Genomic DNA, 20075 nt, shown 5'->3' on the forward strand with positions numbered 1-20075 from the left:
AACGGTGTTATTCGTTCCCTAGGTGTGGAGGACAGTATAGAACTCCTAAAGGAGTTTGGATGTTATTATGTGAGACTGCAGTGCACATACGACTGCCTGACGGTCTGTCAAAATTCATATGCGTCTTGAAGTTGTGCTTTTCCGAAGCCATGCTCTGAAAGGGTTATGTACAAAAATAAAGGAATCTTTAACTAATATCTCTTAAAAATATCCAAATAAGAAAATACTGAAATAAAAGTTTAGTAACAAGTATAAGTGAAATTTAAATGAGAAGCACAGGAGCCTCGGGATTTGGGTGGCTAGATGTCCCACTTCAGACGCCATAAGTCCGTTTCGGTAGACCGAATAACAAGGGATGCGATGTTTGTCAGTGAAAAAACCGCCGTAGCAGCACCAGAATTATTTATTTTTCCAAAAATATTCTTTTACTTTGAAACTCATCTTGTACTTACTTGTATTATTCTACATATCTTAGTATATACTAGTATAGTATAGTATACAAACTAACAATTCATTTGTTTTCTTCTTTTCACTTACAGCTACACATTTTTATTAGAATCAACTATCAATAAATAACGACAATTAAGTGAAGAGTGACGTAACATTTACTTATAAAATTGTATAAAATCAAAGTGAGTGCCATATATCGGCACACAACCAATATGGGTGGTGTTTTGAAATAATGCAAAATGTCCAACCCCACAAACTGAGCGTGTTAAGAAAAGCTGAACCTCGCATTACTTGCAGATGTGAATTCAATTGAGAAAAATCAAGTGTAAAGTGTTAAATTGTTGAATACGCAAAAAAAAAGTGAAAATTTAATTTCGAATATTACGAAACGTGTCAAGATGTTGAGCACGCCGCAAAAGTCGTTGCACACAATTGCCGCCAAAAATCGATTGCCATTGCGAATGCATAAATTCCGCAGCGGAAGCGGATATGGCCAAAGGAGCCTGTTGAGCTGCACTCACTACACGGTGCTACTGGCGACCGCAATTTTAGTCTTAATCAGCGCGCATGCCAAGAGCGCACTACTCTATGACAATAACGATAGCAATAGCAACAACAGCAATAGTAATAACAATAACATTAACAATAATGCACCATCAAGAGATGCCACCGCGATGCCACCACAAGAGGCCGCCACTCAAACAATGCCACAGTCCGCATCATTTAACCCATTGTCCGAGAAAGTGGGGGAAGCGGAAAGGTTATTTCAGGAGCAGGAAGATGTCGTAATTCCTGTGGACTCCTCTGTTAAGGAGAAATCTATGGTAGAAAATCAGTACAATGGCAGTGTATATAATCATAAACAACAACTGGAGCAGCACAATCATATCAATCAGCAGCAGGAGGGGGTTGAACAACTGACACCAATGCAAGACCAGCACCAGCATCACAGCCAAACCCGTCAGCATCATCATCATCATCATCAGCAGCAGCAGCAACATCCTCAACACCATCATCATCACCATCATCACCAACAACAACAAGCAGAGCTTGAGAAACAAGTAAAACCACAAATACAGACCCAATCTCAGCCACAACCGCAAAAGCCATTGGAACTATTCGAGAAAGTGCGGCACGTAGCGGAAGCGGGAGGTTGGCAGCAGCGGAAGCTGCACGCACACCATCTTAGTCACAACATGTTTACCTCACCATTGCGCGGAGTCAGCGCCAAGCGCTACTACCACAGCAAATACTCCATCGAGGAGCTGATGAATATGAAAGTACAGCACCGACTCTCCGACGATATCGACATGGATCCATGCAAAGCAGGTGAGTACCAAGCGACTATCGTATATACAAACACACACACTCATATTTGCCCACGCACACACGTATAGACACTAAAAAACACATTAACACTTGTCGTTAAGCGACCACAGCGAGTGACATTTATAGATATTTTTAAATATTTATGCTTGCGGAAAACATAAGTACAGTTATTTGCGTCTATACATCGGTATGTACAATATATAAGTGCAATAAATGTATTCGCAGTTATTTACATGGTCGTTTATATGTATAGAGACATACACCTACATACATACATATTTATTTGCACAATTCGCGCTCGACGCAACGACGCAACGACGCAACGACGCAACTACAGTCATTTGCATTTGCGCATTCACATTTTTTGTCTATCTTTATTCATTGAATCTTTTTCATTGCTGTCCGTTTAATAAATTCAAAGTTCAATGTAGGCAAGGCCATACCAAGCACGAATGAGACCGCGATGAGTGGAGGGATTTAGACGGGTATTGTGTTTGTGTGACCATACCTACTGCATGAGAGTAATTAAAAATGGTCAACGACGAAATGTAAACTTCGTCTATCCGTTTGATCGACTGACATTGTTGGCGCATGAATTAATATTTACTTAGGACGGTTTTTATGCAAATTTTCAAGTGCACGCATTTTTAAGCTGTAGGCCAAACGACTAAGTATTCTAAAATATTCCAAAAATATGTTTGTGGACTTACATACATATTATAATTATATGCATACATACACATATGTATGGCACTTTTATATAACTCGTAAATACTCGGTATTCATTTTGCCGTGGGCTTATGTGGATCCACCATTTTGTTCGTCTCGGACTCGATACGAACTGTGTACTCGTATATTGTTTTCAGCAGTCAATGGCAGACATCCGAGTGCAGGAAAAAGGGGGACAATTTTTTAGAAACTTATCCTCCTATTCTTTGTATATATTTTAATGGGCTTTTTTCTGACTTTAGGTCTTCAGTTTAAAAAATTTGTAGAATATATTTTAATCAATTTAATCCTTCGGAAGCTTTAACTTTTTCATCTTCGAAAGGGCGCATGAATTCATTCCAGTAGAACCACTGGAAAAGTGTTTATATTGATCATGTAGACGCTGATGCACAGTAGCGCCAGTTACAGAGGAGATGAGAAATTATTTCTTCTTCTTAACCATTTTTAAAGCGTCTGCAAAATCCTGTAAGCGTCCCAATGATAGTAGAGGAGTCAACGAACTCAACACGAGATCGGTTTCAGTCCATTCTGTCTTGAAAAACGGCAAACTTTGATTTTTTCCCATCTTTTACTAGCTCGCCTAGTAGTAATCAATAAGGTCGAGATATCCAGTAAGACCAATTGAGTTGTAGAAGTCGTGCAGAGAGGACATTATGAGAACCATTGGCTGTCTTTTCCTTTCGGCATTGAAATCCCTCCCATTTTTAATAGTTCCGACGCGATTTCTTTAATTCCGCAGATGATTTGGAGCATCTAGATATAGTTGAAAATGACACGTTGTAGATAGATGGAAAGAATATATCAACGAACTACTTAATAAAGAACACCACGATAACAAAAACAGGAACAACAAGTAGTACCCACAGCTGAAATCTATGTTGAGGATCCTATTTTTGACGAAGTAGTATTAGTTATAAGAAAACTTATAAACTATAAAAGCTGTGGCGAACATAGAATACCCGAAGAGTTTCTAAACTATATTGAACAAGAACCACATAAACGAATGTTCACCTTAGTAAAGCAAATATGGCAGGAAAAGGAAATACCCAGTGGAAGGATATCAAGCATAATAGTATCTACATACAAAAGAAGATATAAAACTAAAACCTAACTTAATACTGGTTATAAAGTATTAAGGTAGGTAGGTGAAATGCTTTAAGTGCCGGTCTGGCACTCTTCAAGTGGCACTAATATAAAGTATTTACTAATGTTCTATTTGAGAGACTGAATATTTATGCTGAAGACATCCTAGGCGGTTACCAATGTGGTTTCAGAAATAGCCGCTCAACGATCGATTAAGGTTCTACTGTCCATCTGATATTTGACAGGTTTAACAAATATAATATTGATAAATGTATGTATTTTGCCTCTTAGTTGACTTCAAACAGGCATTTCACAGTATATGTAGATAGAAAACAAATAAAATGCTGCTTTCAGAAAATTGGAATACCTTTCAAGTTTATTAATTTGATTTTCTGTACATTGTCGAACACAACAAGTAAAGTGCTGGTGCAACAAAGCCAGAAGAAGCAAGGAAACAAGAAGACGATTATCATGTTTAATATTCAATTTAATGCTACACACAACTGTTCAAGAAATAATCCCTAATGGAACATTATTTAATAATGATTTTCAGATGTGTGCCTACGCTGATGATATTCTTCTTATGACTAAAAGCAGAAACACTCTTACACGCGTCTTTAAACTGGTTGATAAAAATGCAAAAGCTCTAAGACTACATGTAAATACTGAGAAAACTAAATACATGATTCGATCAGCCAATAACACTACACGCGATAATCTAACTAAAGGGCTTTCCAATAACAGGTGTTACTTTGAATAGCCCGCTATTTCGGTAGATGCCACTTTTGAAGCTGTCATTTTTTGATATTTGACAAGTAGAAACTACGCAATTAATGAAAATGGAACGATACTCGCTTAAACAACGTATTGAAATTATTAAAATTCATTATAAAAATGGTGAAAATTTGGCGGAGACCGTTCGTAAAACTCGAACATTTTTGGGTCATCGAGAAGCACCTTGTCAGACCGCAATACAGAAATTAGTGAATAAATTTGAGCGGACAAGTTAGTGATATGAAGAATAAAACCCGTGCACAGACGAAAATATTGTTGTTGTAGCCGAAAGTGTTAAAGAAAACTCAGGTTTCTCCATTCCTCGTCGTTCTTTGGAATTAGGCATTCCTTAAACGTCATTACACCGTATTTTGCATAAAGATGTGGGTCTTTAGGCTTATAAAGTCCAGTTAACACAAGAACTCAAGCCGGCCGATCACTAACAACGTTGTGTCTTTGCTGATTGGGTCGTTGAAATGAATGAAAATGATCCGGAATTCCAGCGAAAAATCATCTTGAGTGATGAGGCCCATTTCCACCTCGGTGGCTTTGTCAACAAGCAAAATTGTCAGATCTGGGGCTCAGACAATCCAAGAGCTATTGTTGGAAAGCCTCTCTATCCTCAACGTGACTGTTTGGTGCGGTTTATGGACCGGCGGAGTTATTGGACAATACTTTTTCGAAAATGAAGCTGGAGCAACAGTTACGGTGAATGGATTGCGCTATCGAGAGATGATTTATGGCCGGATGGTATTGATCTGGACAACGGTTATTTTCAACAAGACGGCGCTACGTGCCACACAAGCAACGAAACCATTGATATTATACGGGAAAGCCACCTCTTATTGGAAAACTCTTTATAAACAACTTTGTTTTCGAAAACATCACTAAATTTAAATACCTAGGTTTTTAAATATCAGCTATTAACAACAAAAGCAAGCTCCAAACATAAAACTATTTAAATCAAAAGATTTGTTCACAGCCCAGAAAATAGGAATGCACAAAACACTGATACGTCCGGACCTTTTATATGACGCAGGAATATGAATATTGATATGGCGAAAGGGCATTAGATGGCATTTACCGTATTCGCTACAACAATGGCATCGAAGAAATTCTTCAAAGACAAAATCTAATACGTTTTATAAAATCCCAACGGATTAGATAGATTGGGCACGTACTGCGCATGCCGAAAGAGCGAAATGCCAGGAAAGCTTTTATTTTAACAGCGATCTTAAAGAAATGAACGTACACAACTGGAGAGATGAAGCCGTGAATATAATAAAGTGAAGAAAAATGAAAATTGAAAAATTGAGAAATCGACCAAATATTCTCAATACGCCAAATCTTGGAAAAGACCCATGAAAGGAGAATCGACACACACCATCTTTTCGTCGACTTCAAAGCTGCATTCGACAGTACGGAAAGGAGTTACCTGTATGCCGCGATGTCTGAATTTGGTATCCCCGCAAAACTAATACGGCTATGTAAGATGACGTTGCTCAACACCAGCAGCGCCGTCAGAATTGGGAAGGACCTCTCTGAGCCGTTTGATACCAAACGAGGTTTCAGACAGGGTGACTCGCTGTCGTGTGACTTCTTTAACCTGATGTTGGAGAGCATCGTACGAGCCGCAGAACTTAATCGCTCAGGCACAATTTTTTATAAGAGCGTACAATTGCTGGCGTATGCCGATGATATTGACATCATCGGCCTTAACAACCGCGCTGTTAGTTCTGCCTTCTCCAAACTGGACAAAGAGGCAAAGCGAATGGGTCTGGTGGTGAACGAGGACAAAACGAAGTACCTCCTGTCTTCAAACAAACAGTCGGCGCACTCGCGTATCGGCACCCACGTCACTGTAGACAGTTATAATTTCGAGGTTGTAAAAGACTTCGTCTATTTAGGAACCAGCATTAACACCGATAACAATGTCAGCCTTGAAATCCAACGTAGAATCTCTCTTGCCAACAAGTACTACTTTGGACTAAGTAGGCAACTGAGCAGTAAAGTCCTCTCTCGACGAACAAAACTAACACTCTGCAAGACTCTCATCATGCCCGTCCTAACGTATGGCGCAGAAGCTTGGACGATGACAACATCCGATGAAGCGACGCTTGGAGTGTTCGAGAGAAAGATTCTGCGTAAGATTTTTGGACCTTTGCACGTTGGCAATGGCGAATATCGCAGACGATGGAACGATGAGCTGTATGAGCTTTACGACGACATAGACATAGCGCAGCGAATAAAGATCCAGCGGCTACGTTGGCTGGGTCATGTCGTCCGAATGGATACAAACGCTCCGGCTTTGAAAGTATTCGATGCGGTACCAGCTGGTGGTAGCAGAGGAAGAGGGCGGCCTCCTCTGCGTTGGAAAGACCAGGTGGAGAAGGACTTGGCTTCACTTGGTGTGTCCAACTGGCGCCGGTTAGCACGAGAAAGAAACGACTGGCGCGCTTTGCTAAACTCGGCCAAAATCGCGTAAGCGGTTATAGCGCCAATTAAGAAGAAGAAGAAGAAGAAGAAAAATTGTTGATGAAGCAATGGTTCACCACGGACTGTGAAGCTAAGAAGAAGAATGTTAGTATGTCGATTCATGAATGTTTAATTGTGCATGCCGAGATATCGATGCTGAAAGTTGCTCAGCAACACTTTCCAGAAGCAGCAGCAATAATCTCAACAGAACGTTTTTAATCTGCCAGTTTTATTTCTACCTCGGCAAGTTTCTTGGAATTTTTTCACCAAAAACATCACAAATTTTGTGATATATTGTTTTTAAATATCTATAATTTTATAACAAGTTTCAATAATTTGAACTCGTTGTTCTATCGTGTAAAATTGTACATCTGTCTACTTGACAAATGTCAAAGATGGCATGAAAAGAAAGTACTGTCTAGGAATTATTCACTACGGGCATCTATGCGTCGCTTTGGCAATACCCTCTATTTAGAAGTATAAGTATAGTTTGGTAGGGCTTTCTATTCATTTTACGTTGAGAGAATCATAGTGATTGCTATGTTGCTATCGAACCAAACGATAAAGTTTGCGCCGAGTGTCACCAGGATCCTACTTGCTTGGCGTTTGGACACCGATTACTACCATAGGTAGTCTAGATGGAATTCCCTACTTGTTAACAAGAAATCTCTGTCGGGCATAAAAACTTTGAAAACTTGTTTGCAAACGTTGTAGGGTGAAAATTATTAGAGTTGAAACTTTTACAAATAATCTTCTACCTAACTTTTGTTCGCGCGTAACGCAGATTGAGAAAGTACCTACCATTTGAGAATGAACTTGAACTCGAGGTACTTACATGTAACTAAATAACAAACTCATGAAATTATTAGGTCACACAATAAAGACGCTCAGTAGAAAAGTATGAAATTTGTGTTAAAATTTCGATAACATTTAAGTTTACAGAAGTTTGCTAAGCCCAAACGTCACATGCGTGTTTTGTTAAGAGCACAGCTACATCGGCAAGTTGGCATTACGCCTTTATGCTGTCTATAGTCACGCATCCGCTCATAGTTCGTCAAAGTATTCAAAAACAAGCCACATCAGCACAACAACATATGTATACATAAATAATGCGTAAATATATATTGTATATGAGCAGAGAAGTGTTGTCAGTTGAAACTATTGCCGCTGGTGATGATGCCACTTGCGGTCTCAATAGTGTTGCTCGCCTGTAAATATGCATTCATTTCAATTTCTTTTGCTTTGAGCCTTGCATTCAACTCCGTTGACTTCCGCTTTCATCTTGAATGCCTTTTTGTTACTCATTTGCATATACTGTTCCTGTGTTGATATATGTATATATGCGTGTGTGTATGTATTTTCCAGTAGTATGTGTTTAGTGCGCTTGGGCGCAGAAGTGTTTGCTTACAACGCTGCGATTTGCATTTCACTTTCATGCAACACAATAAGGAAATGTTGTTGCCTTGTTGAGTGGGAATTATTTGCAAGTGCTTTAATCACAGAATTGCTAATCAGTGTGTGTGTATGTGTGAGTGCTTTTGAGCCAATGATAACACTCGTGTACGCTAATAAATAGAAGTGAATTCTTTAAAGTGCTGTTAACGATATGGGAGAAATATTATCAATCGAGTCAAAGTGTTGAATTTTAAAGCTGTTGCAGTAATAGCAGAATAAACACTTGCAGCGAACGAGTTTGTGAAGATATGCAGATCAAGTATCATTAAGAGCGTTTTTTTGATTTTGTTGATATTGTTGACTTTACAAAAAATTATTTTAAAAACTGATCGATCTCTCATTTCATACATTATATAATTGGCACTTTTACTTTTTTTGGATGTTTAGCCGAGCTCCTTTTTCTATTTATCGTATGCGTCTTGATGTTGTTCTACATATGGAGGGACCTACAGTTTTAAGCCGATTCCGAACGACATATGGTTTTTGTTTTGTGAGGAGCTTTTTCATGGCAGAAATACTCTCAGAGGTTTGTCATTGCTTGCCGAGGGGCAACCGTTATTATAATTTTTTTTGTCATTTTGGGGTTTCGTGCACTCTCCGTTCCGTACTTCCAAATGGTAGTCATGCACCAACCCATTCGGTTATGGCGGCCGCCCATTTCTTACATTGGGAAAGGAGTTTTGGAAAATGTTCCACACCTTTACTGACCAAAGTTTTTGCATGGACACACATTCGACGAATATTCTATTCACCGGGAGCCCATCACCACCTTCATGAGCTCGCGTCGCCTGAATGCAGTTATCGGAGTTTAACCACCACCCATAGCAGACGAAGATTCTGCTGTCCCGTTAACCCCCGTACAAATACTTTATGGGTACTGTTGCTGGTTATTTTGTTTAGAATCTATCAACATGCAGTATATATCATAGAGTAGTCTCACTGACCAACAATATTGATTTATTAGTCCCTTGAAATGTTACAAAACATTAAGGTACTTGACCACCTTATAAGTTTCAAAAAATTAAATTTTTTTTTTTTTACATTTTTTCAATCCTTATACTTTTAAAAATCATCACCTGAAACTGTTTTTTTAAATTCGAATTCTAACAAAGTGAAATCAGTGAAAATGTGCAGGCGCATCCTGCACTCATTACTTGCTGACTCAGCTGAAAGAAAATAGCAAGTTTTAACTTTAAACGCGTTTTTCCAGAAATTACTTTTTTTCGAATGGCGGACACTTTATCTCCGAAACTGATTTGCCGATTTTAATGATTTTGGTCTTGTTTTATTTGTTAAGATGTTTTGTATGCCAATTTACCACATTTTGCAAAAAAAAGTTAATAAAGTATTGCTTTTTAAGCATAACATTGTGAAAAACAGGGGTGTTTTCTTAACTTTTTTTCAAACATCCGCCATTTTTTTATTATTTTTTTTTTGTCAGTTTGTGGTAAATTCTCACGCAAGGAACCTTCCTTTTGAAAATTTTGTTTCTCTCTTTTGTTTTAGAATTACCATTTCTAAGATTAACTGTCCGCCGCAAGACATGATTTTCTTCAGGCCTCGACTTTGGCGCCTCCTGGATATATGTTAAAAAAAGAAATTTTAATAAATCAATTTTTTTTGTATTATATAAGCTCTAAATAAAAATTTAAAAAAAAAATTTATTTTAATAATATATATTATACAGAACATGAAAAAAAAATTATTGAATATGTTGTACTTTTTAGCTTTCCAAGGTGGTCAAGTACCTTAAGTGCCATGCTTTTTTTAATAAGTAACGCTATTCCAAAAAATAAAATTTACTGCTGGTGACAGTTGTTTGTGATCATATTGCTTTCTATTCACAAATTTTGTATTTATTGTTGGTAGGCCAGGTTCTGGTGTTAGTGAATTAAGTTTCCAAAGGAAATATATTATTATTTTCCTTTTGCAAACCATTAAGTGAAGAAACTGTGTTAGTAGCAGCACTTAAAGAGATAAAATATCACGTTTTATTAACGATTTAGTAGGTTTCAAAAATTATTAAGAAATATTAAAAACAAAAAAATATTTTCATTTTCTTTGGTACTAGAATGGGACAGTTTTATGCAAATAACACCATAAGATTATAATAGAAATGGTCATACCAACAAAAAAATCATATATTAAAAAAAATCCCATACGGCCATCGGGAAAGTCCTTCGGGCGTACAAGAATCATTTACGCATACGACCTATAAAACGAATGAGCAGGCCATGAGATGCGTCCAAACGAGTAGCGGAAATTCGAAGCTCTGCCTTTGTAGTTCTTACCATAGGAGACACCTTGTTTTACGTAAAGATACACAACGTGCGGACTGGGGTCGAGATATCGACTTGTCCTTTTTGCGATATGTTAAACCTTTATGCTTTCCATTTTATTACACTTAAGAAGTTTTCGACCAAACACAATGAATAATTAAAAACGATCCCTTTTCGCAGCAATGTAGGCAAATTGAGTGCTTCTATTCAAGTGAACCAATAAATCAAGCACAGTATTACAGTTACTGAAGTGTTACTGCTGCGAAATACTGTTAGATGGAATAATATTTTGATACATATTTATTTTCGAGCAAAGTACAGTCCTCACTTGATTTATCAGAAAACTTGAGTTATTTATTCCATAAAAATTAGTGCCTCTTATCAAATAAACCGGACGGTATAATATTTGATCATATATTTGGAGGTACCCTAAGATCAAAAAGTACCGGGAAGGCGATTTTGACTGTTTTCTTCGATTGCCATTCCTTCCATTGGGCCAGACAGTCAATAAAGAATATTATTTATCCGTTTTGAAGCGTTTGAGAGATGCTGTACTTCGCAAACGGCCGGAAATGTGGGTAAACAACTCTTGGATTTTGCATGATGATAACGCGCCATCGCACCGAGTCCAAATTGTGCTGGATTATTTGAGCAACTCCAAATAAATACCATCGTGCAAGCACCGTATTCACCTGATATGGCTCCGTGCGACTTCTTTTTCTTTCCCAAGCTGAAGTTACCACTTCGTGGAAGGAGATTTCAGTCGATAGAGAAGATCAAAGAGAATGCAACGAAGGAGCTGAAGGCCATCCCTTCGTCGACCTACCAGGGGTGCATGGAGGACTTGGTTAAACGATGTGCCAACGTTGCCATATTTTGAAGGAGATAAAATAAATTTGCCTGAAATTTAACTCGGTATTGTTTTATTTAAACATTTCCGGTACTTTCTGATCATAGGGTATATTCAGTTTTATTGTATTCCATAATGTTTAATTTATGAAAACAAAATTTCAATAGTTTTCATTTATAAAAAAATATACGATACTCCTTGGAACATGATTGAGCTGGGTGGAAACTTATTTATGTGATATACTGTATGTGCGGCATGCGAAGGTACCTCGCACGACACAAACCATCTCTTTACTTTGCTGTATACAACTACTCATCTAACACCTTCCTTCCTTCCTTTGGTTCTGCGCTGTCGAAGCAACTAATTTACTGGACCTGCCGTTAGATAAGACTGACATTCGGCAACCATTGACAATATCAACCAATACCTCTCATAATGCAAGTGTACTGCTATAGTTTTGTAAACTCTAGCTTAACTGCAGATTCCATAAATGGAATAGTGCGTTAGATTTGGTCTAGATGCCACGAAAAAATATCCAATGATTGCCCTTTTTTATATACATACATACATGTTTAATGTGGATGCATGCCAGTATATTGAGTTTCCCAGCAAACTCCTTTTTACGCAGCAGGCATGGCGAAGAAAAAATATAAAGGATGGATAGATATCTTTCCCGTTGACCTGCTCTATTTGTACCGATACCTCTTCGATGCTCAGGCGGAACTGGCTTCGATGAGCATTCATTTTTTAATTTCCTCACTTCCCATGTTTGTAATGTGAATTCACAAGAGAAATGCTGAAAAAATTAGCATTGTGCAAGAGAAAGCATTGTAGACAACGTACGAATATTATTTTGATTAAAATTGTAAATTGATTGACATTTTCAAAGCGAATTTATCTGTGTTGATGATAAATACCTTTACTACTCATTGACGTGCAACCACCTAACGGCACTTACACTATTCCGCCTTCACTTCCTTTTACGCTCCTTGATGAGTCTTTCCATCATACCTGTACATATAATGGAGCAAAGCACTCTTGACGAATGTCCCTCAATATCCGATTTGAAGAGATGCAAATCACAAAACTACCTGTGTATGTACTTAAAATATGTACCTATATGCGAGAGCAAATCGAAATCGCTATGAAGAAAGCAACAAAATCGAAATTGAACACAACGCTACATATTTTGGGAGGAAATCCAAAAGTGATAAATGTAGTTGCAGTCCGTTTACACACACAAATAAACATTAATTTTAGATTTTTCTTGTTATAAATGTATTTATTTAAACTTGTGATTATGGTGTAGGGTTTTTTGTTTTCGTAAGAAATTGCAAATTTATTATAGTTTGGTGGTTTTGCATATTCATTAGTGTATTTATGCGTCTGGCTGGATACAAGTTCTTGTGGCTGCATTGGTAATTCCATCGATAAACTTAATCATCTCGCAGCTAGTAATCGTGGTTTTGTGGGCGTGGGTGGGTTTGGGGTACTGGCAGAAAATCCTGGTTTCAATCGATAATGCGAACAAAAACATAAATATGAATATTTTTTATTTTGTTTTGTTTGACAAAAGCTTACATAACAAGAAAATTATTACATAAACTAAAACTAACGCAGCGCTAGCTTCGGAGAGATGAAAAATTTATATTGATTGTTCTGACTATGAGCATATCAATACCTTCATACAATTTAGCAGATACTTTCACTTCTTCCTTTTATCCGCCATGTAGGGTACTTTACAAACCAAATATACAACACAAATATATTTTTAAACTTCATATTTTAAGACGTATGATCAGATCAATGACCATACGTGGAACACTAGCTCAATATAACTACATGATGACTCACAAAAATGGTATACAGTTGGATCCAAAATGCCTTAGAAGGTAGGAGCAGTACTAGTGGGGCCTAGAGCACCAAAACCTGTAATACTGAGTACAGATACTATAAATACAATTATCCATGTGCAGCTTTTCGCCACAATGGAAACAGTGGAAATCGTATTCAAAAAAGGGTTCGAAAAAATTAAAATTTAAATACTTTCAGACAGTCAATCAGTCCTCAAAGCCTTAAATAGATTTACGTTCAATTCAAAAGTCCTTATAGAGTGTAACAATCCACTCAACAAACTGGCGACTCTTAATCAGGTTTCTTTGAATTGAGAACCAGGACATAAAGGGCACGAAGGGAACGAGAAGGCAGACTTTGGTACCAAAAATGGGGCGGAAGGGCCATTTATTGGACCAACCCCGTTTTTCAAATTTAACAAAAACAACATGAAACAGGAAACCAAAAAATGGTCGCAAATAAAAACCAGGGAATACTGGAACGACACAAGTTGCATTAATCTCTCCAAAAAGTTCTTCTGTGAAGCAAATACAATAGGACTACCCAGCACTATGCAGGTTCTGCTGTGATGAAGAGGAGTCTATGGAACACTTAATCACCAATTGTGAGGTATTAGTACCTCGTACCGACTAGAGGATAAAGACTTACACATGCTCCCTCATAAGGAGTTGGTTTGATTCCTCGTAGTACTAAATAATTAACTTTAAGCACTTAGGGGCGCACAATAGATCAATTTGGTTGCAGTGCATAAAGGCCTTTTTCTGATTTCTAATTTTCAAGGCACTATGAGTGAAATTTTCTCTAAACTCTGATGTGACTTAAACGCCGTTAATCACTGTCCAACGCTATCCAAAACAAACAAAAATATAAACAATTTTTTTGGAATTCTCTTAGTCTTCTATAATTTCAGAACAGCAAGCAATGCAAAAATCTCGTACTAAAAAATGTAAAAGTACGAGGGCACTTCTGTTGCGGAATTGTACCAACCTTAAAAGAAATAACAAATAGCAGCGAGCACAGAGTCGCATTATCTTGCTACACTTCGTTCCAATGAAATACATGTACATGAGTACAGGTGTAGCAATTTTTGCAGACATTGGATATATTTTCTTGCATGTGTTTTGTTGTTGTGCCATTGCACACATATGCAGGGATTACTTACATTACATTTCCGCTTTATGACAATTTTCATTATTTACTCAGTGCAGTAGTCTCATTCAACTACAGTTGACTTATTCTTCACCTCCGTGGAATTAATGCACATGCTGCTCCTGAGCCAATTTTCATTTAAACCAGCCATCATTTCTTTTGTGAAGAGCTCTGAGGAATAATCGAAACTATAGTCTCTTCGCGCCAAACTGCAAGATGCATGAACGTGAGCGCTCTGTGTATGGTAATATAGCTGGAGTTTCAGTAGGAGTAGCAGAAATTTGAATTGCCCTACAGCTAATGCAGGCCTCTGAAATTTAGCGAAATCTGGATTCGGATCTATGCCGAGGAATCATTGTAGATTGGTCCTCTCCAAACCGTTTCATAATGCATAGCCTCGCCGAACATTTGAACGATGTCAGATACCCTGTGTAATAACATACAGCGACGAGCATATAAATAGGAAATTCTACCTCTGTGTTTACAATAATAGTAGGGCGATTAATTAATTTTTTTTTATAAAAATATGGTTTATACCAAAACAAAAGCCATGTAACTTATAGTTGAAGACGTTGTCCAAAATTTTAAAATATTATATCTAACAAATTCTTATTAAAATTTCAAAATCTTTAGTTAAAATTTTTAGAAAGATTTCGAGTAAGCAGTTTTATAGTCAATTGAATTTTGTGACAATGGCTCAAGCAAATTTTTTGCTGACGGTGTTATGCATTTTCATCCATATAATGATTGCTTGAAATTTTTTACATGGAAAATCACTAAATACCGTCAGTAAATTAAAAAAAACTAGGGCCTGTCAGACTCACGCACGGTAGAAGTGAAACTTCTAAGTTGGTTGTTCCATGCATGGGAGCCCCGGTTTAGATCTCTCCCCCCTCTCTCGTGTTAAATTCAGGTTTTCATTTTTTTTTTCTATATCACTCCACATAAATTTGTACTATTTATTTTTGTCCTTATTAGCTTCAAATTTGACACTTGGGTGCAGTGTTGCACTTGACGCTGACATTTCTTTGCATTTCCAATGGTATTTTTTGCCTACTTTTGGCGCGTTAATCAATTTGCTTTGATCACCGAAACGGTTGAAATGTCATTTTACAAAATTCTACTTCAACTATCGTCACTCGTTTGGCAAACGCACTCATTGTATCGCTTCGTCTCCTCCATACCTACCATCTATTTACTTCACAGCAGTTTCTTATTGCTTTCCCGCTTACACACATTCAATCGGCGCTTTATCTGATACTCACACACAGCACTCATTTGCACGGGCTATGGCTATCTATAATACCCGTTGTCGGTTGTCGATTGTCGGTTGCCTGCATGTCGCCAGTCTACTTCAATGCTTACTTGTGTGCTATATACATTTCAGTTCATATTATTTCTCGCGAGAGAGCGACAGAGAGAGCGAATAGGCGAGAGTGGGAAGGAGCAGCTGCTCCTTGGCCCCGCCCATTTGACGGATTTCGGTAACGCTCCGAACTTACCGTTTCACTCGCCCATTTTCAATCTGCCTTGGGGCCCCCGACGCGCCTAAAGAAGTTTCACTTCAAAAAAAAAAATTTATGCAATTTTTGAGCTACTTCAACCATGCGATTTATTATGCCAACTTATTAAGGATGTGCAATAGGATGCTTCTCAATGGATTTTAGAAGAATTTTTTAAAAATTAATAAATAAAAAAAAAATCGATAAGTGATCAAACGGATTAAGATCTGCTTATTGATGAAATTTTGTATTGGCATTGTAGTCAGTGACCTGAAAACAAAAAGCCACAATTTTTTTTGTTTATTAATGCTATAATTTTTATATGAATTAAACAAAAATTAAAAAAAAATCGCGGAATAAAATGCTTAAAAAAATGAATTTTGGGGCAAATGTTTCTACTATTTTTGCTTCGAAAAAATTATTTTTCGGAAAATTTTTCGAAAACTTGTATTCACATAGAAAGTAATATCATAAAAAAGATGTGTGCAAAATTTAAAGGAGAGCGGTCAATAACTTTTCGAGTTATCGTGTACGCCATTTCGAAAAATATAGTTTTGAGAAAAACGCGTCTAAAGTTTGAATACAACGTAGCTACATACAGTGGAAAGCAAAACTGTCCGGATCTTTTGCATTAAGAAAGAAAGGTAATGAAAACAATACAAATATAGGTATATTATTAAATATATGTATTTTTTTCATTTAATTGAATATTATTTTAAATTAAAAAGCACAAAAATTCATATATTTGCTTCAAGAAAAATAGAAAAAATTAAGAAACAACAATTCGCTTACTCGGACACTTTTGCACTGATTGCGGGATTTGCTTAAAATCAATTAATGTTGCCAATTCAATATCTCGTCCAAAGGCCTTTATTTTTAATTACGCTTTCAATACGTTTTGGCATACTCTCTACCAACTTTTGGATGATATCATGGTCAAGAGCTCGCCATTCATGCTGTATTCTCCCCCAAAGCTCGTCAACATTTTTCGGAGGGTTTTCATATGCTCCCAGCTTTCTCTTAACAATAGCCCATAAGTTTTCTATGGGATTCAGGTCTGGACTTTGTGCAGGCCATTCCATTGTCCTAAAAGTTTGGTTTTGTAGCCAGGTGAAAACTAATTTAGCCGTGTGCTTCGGATCCCCGTCTTGTTGAAAAAAAACTTCTTCGGCCGGATAAGCACTCTCATCAACAAAATCCGGTAAATTTGTGTGGAGAATATTCAAATAATCCGCCTTCTTCATTATACCTTGGATTCTCACTAAAGGTCCAATGTTCCACCACGTAAAACATCCCCACACCATAATACTGCCACCACCATGTTTCATCGTTTCCTTCACATGGTGCTTTTGGATGCGGTCATACGGCCTATGCCAATAATATTCTTTTCCATCAGACTGGTATCTGTTCACTTTCGTTTCGTCTCTCCAAATAACTCGTTTCCAGTCATCTACCGTCCAATTTTTGTGGGCCTTGCAGAAATGAAGGCGTTTTTTCACATTTCTATCGGAAAGTGCTGGCTTCTTCTTTTTCACACTGGCTACTAAACCAATTCTCTTTAATGCGCGTCTGGCCGTCCAGGAACTGACATCCTTGCCAATACTTTTTGCAGCATTTTTTGGTGTCTTGATGGCCTTATCATATAGCAAACACTCAATCTGCCGGGCATCACCACCTTGGTTATTATTGCAAGCTTCATTACATCATTTTTTTATGTCATTTACCGTAGATTTACTTAAATTTAACTTTTCAGCAATTTGCGGCATGAATTATTATTTTTCAACAAATTTATCACATTTAAAAGATTTTTTGTTTTATTGAATTTAAAATCAAGTTAATCACTTCACAGGTCAAACAACAATGCAAAAATACAGGAGTAAAAGATTGGCAACGAGCTAGCAACAAGCAAAAAAATAACGGAACAAATACCGTTACATTTTCACAAAGTAATATCGTGATAATGTATATAACACAAATCAGTGCAAAAGTGTCCGAGTAATGGAATTGTTGTTTTTTTAATTTTTTCTATTTTTCTTGAAGCAAATACATACATACATATATGAATTTTTGTGCTTTATAATTTAAAATAATATTCAATTAAATGAAAAAAATACATGTGTATGTATATTTAATAGTATACCCATATTTGTATTGTTTTCATTACCTTCCTTTCTTAATGCAAAACATCCGGACAGTTTTGCTTTCCACTGTATATCTCTCCCAGCGTTCGAACGAAAAGAATAGAGTCGTCACGGTTGACGATCTATAATATAAGAAATACTTTAATTTACGTTCTAACATTTTTTAACATATTCTTAAATGATTATATTAACATTTTATGAAAACAATTTTTTTTCGAAATTTTACAGGTATCCCCTTAAAGTACGTTTTGGATCATTATCGACTTGACTTCTTCATTCTGCGAAAACTTTGTCTTCTGGGTGGGGTATACAAAAATTTTCCTTTAAATTGACTTAGTTATGATGATCCATAATAGTATTTACGATATATTATGTTAGTCATAGGCTATAGACTGTCATACTGCAACTGGTCTTGGGCTGCGGACTCCCATATTGGAACCACCTTTTCCTTTCCAAATCGGGTTTACATACTTTTTGTTGAATTCTTTCCCGATTGTGCATCTACGACAACTTTGCCTTCTTTGTAGGGCAGATAATAATTTCCCATTAAAAAGGAATTTCTATAGCTCCTCATACACAGCTGGGTTTATTTAATTTTAACATCGACCTGCCCTAACGGAATACTTTTTATTTCCATAAGATAGGCATATAAAAGTAGTTAGTAGTTATCAAGTATTACTTATTGCCTCACAATCACTGTGCCTCACAATCACTGTGTGAGCGCAATATGAGCTTTACCGAACTCTTGCCGATATATTTGGCAATATATGTATGTATTATATTTACTCGTATCATTTTCAACTCTTGAGTCCAGTATTAGTCTATATGTTTGAGATGTGCCAACATTACTTTAAACAGGAAAAAAATTAAATCGGCTTTTACTAAGAGTTGAATGGCATATGTATTTACATAGGTATGTGCATAGATATTTGGAGTGATGTACATATACATATCACATTCTAAATTGAAATGCCGTTGCAAAAGGGCATTCGTTTTAAATGCTTGTAGGAGTATCACCTGTGTATGTATGTATAAATGCATTCACACTTCCGTACATACAATATCTACAAATGAGGTGGTACATTTGCATTATTTACACCATTGTGTGTGGAGAGCATTGTGGTTGGTCATGGTTAGCTGATACAACAACAACGGCTAGCTCGCATTGCACTTATACTAACAACAGTGTCGACAACATTTACAGTAGTAACAATAAATAATGGATATTATCAGTCTGCTCATGTTGAATTGTGTCCTACACAACAGACTGCTACATTTCGTATTTAAGCTCGTCGTGTGCAGCTGCATTTGGACGTGCTTGCATATGCATGTGTAAGTATATTGCAAATGTATAGACGGAGAGGCATAGGGATTGCCTGTTGGTAAGTAAGCCTCTTTGGATGAGTTTTCCTCGCGTCTCATCTGGTTGCGAGAAGTTGTTAGAATTTGTTTATTTTTCTTGTAGCCTAGTTTCCGATGGGATGCAAAATGTTTTGTTTTTGAAATTATGATATTTTTTTAAAATTCGAACAATGCATTTAAATAACACATACCCACCCACTTGTACAAGCAAGTACATACATATGTACTCGTATTTAGATATAAATGCATTCAAATGCAACCAAAGTTGGTTAAAACGAGGTGTCATTACATATGGGAATTATGTGGTTTGACGCATTGGGAGAGTTTTATTGTTAAATGTAACTGCTCGCCTTTGCCTTCACTAAAGATTCTCTTGCTATAAACACAACTTTAAGTTATTTTCGTAGACTGTGAAATACCATATTTACCTCAGGGCATTGGCTAATGGAAATTAGGAAGCCAGCTCGAAATGAATGAAGTGTTTTATATGAGTTTCGCAATTTACTATATGCAAATGGAATGTCATATCCGGACTGTGTGTATGTACACATGTAGCAGTATATATATATATAGTATACGAGTAAAAATGTATACGCAACCAATGTTTTAATGTTTGGCATTCAATTGTTGTTGTTTGTTGCTG

The 20075-nt window shown here is 36.9% G+C and overlaps 1 protein-coding gene across 6 annotated transcripts in view; it reads left to right on the forward strand.

The window, feature by feature from the left end:
* The window catches only part of LOC128854836 (uncharacterized), a 153475-nt gene that overhangs the window by 56259 nt on the left and 77141 nt on the right, over positions 1–20075 (forward strand). For all 6 annotated transcript variants that reach the window (XM_054089253.1, XM_054089252.1, XM_054089255.1 and 3 more), the window contains one exon: positions 540–1779. In XM_054089253.1, the coding sequence (XP_053945228.1) occupies positions 849–1779 (931 nt within the window). In that variant the 5' untranslated portion in view covers positions 540–848. The remainder of the gene's footprint in view (positions 1–539; positions 1780–20075) is intronic.

This window comes from Anastrepha ludens, chromosome 2 (assembly GCF_028408465.1).
Source record: "Anastrepha ludens isolate Willacy chromosome 2, idAnaLude1.1, whole genome shotgun sequence".
NCBI lineage: Eukaryota > Metazoa > Arthropoda > Insecta > Diptera > Tephritidae > Anastrepha > Anastrepha ludens.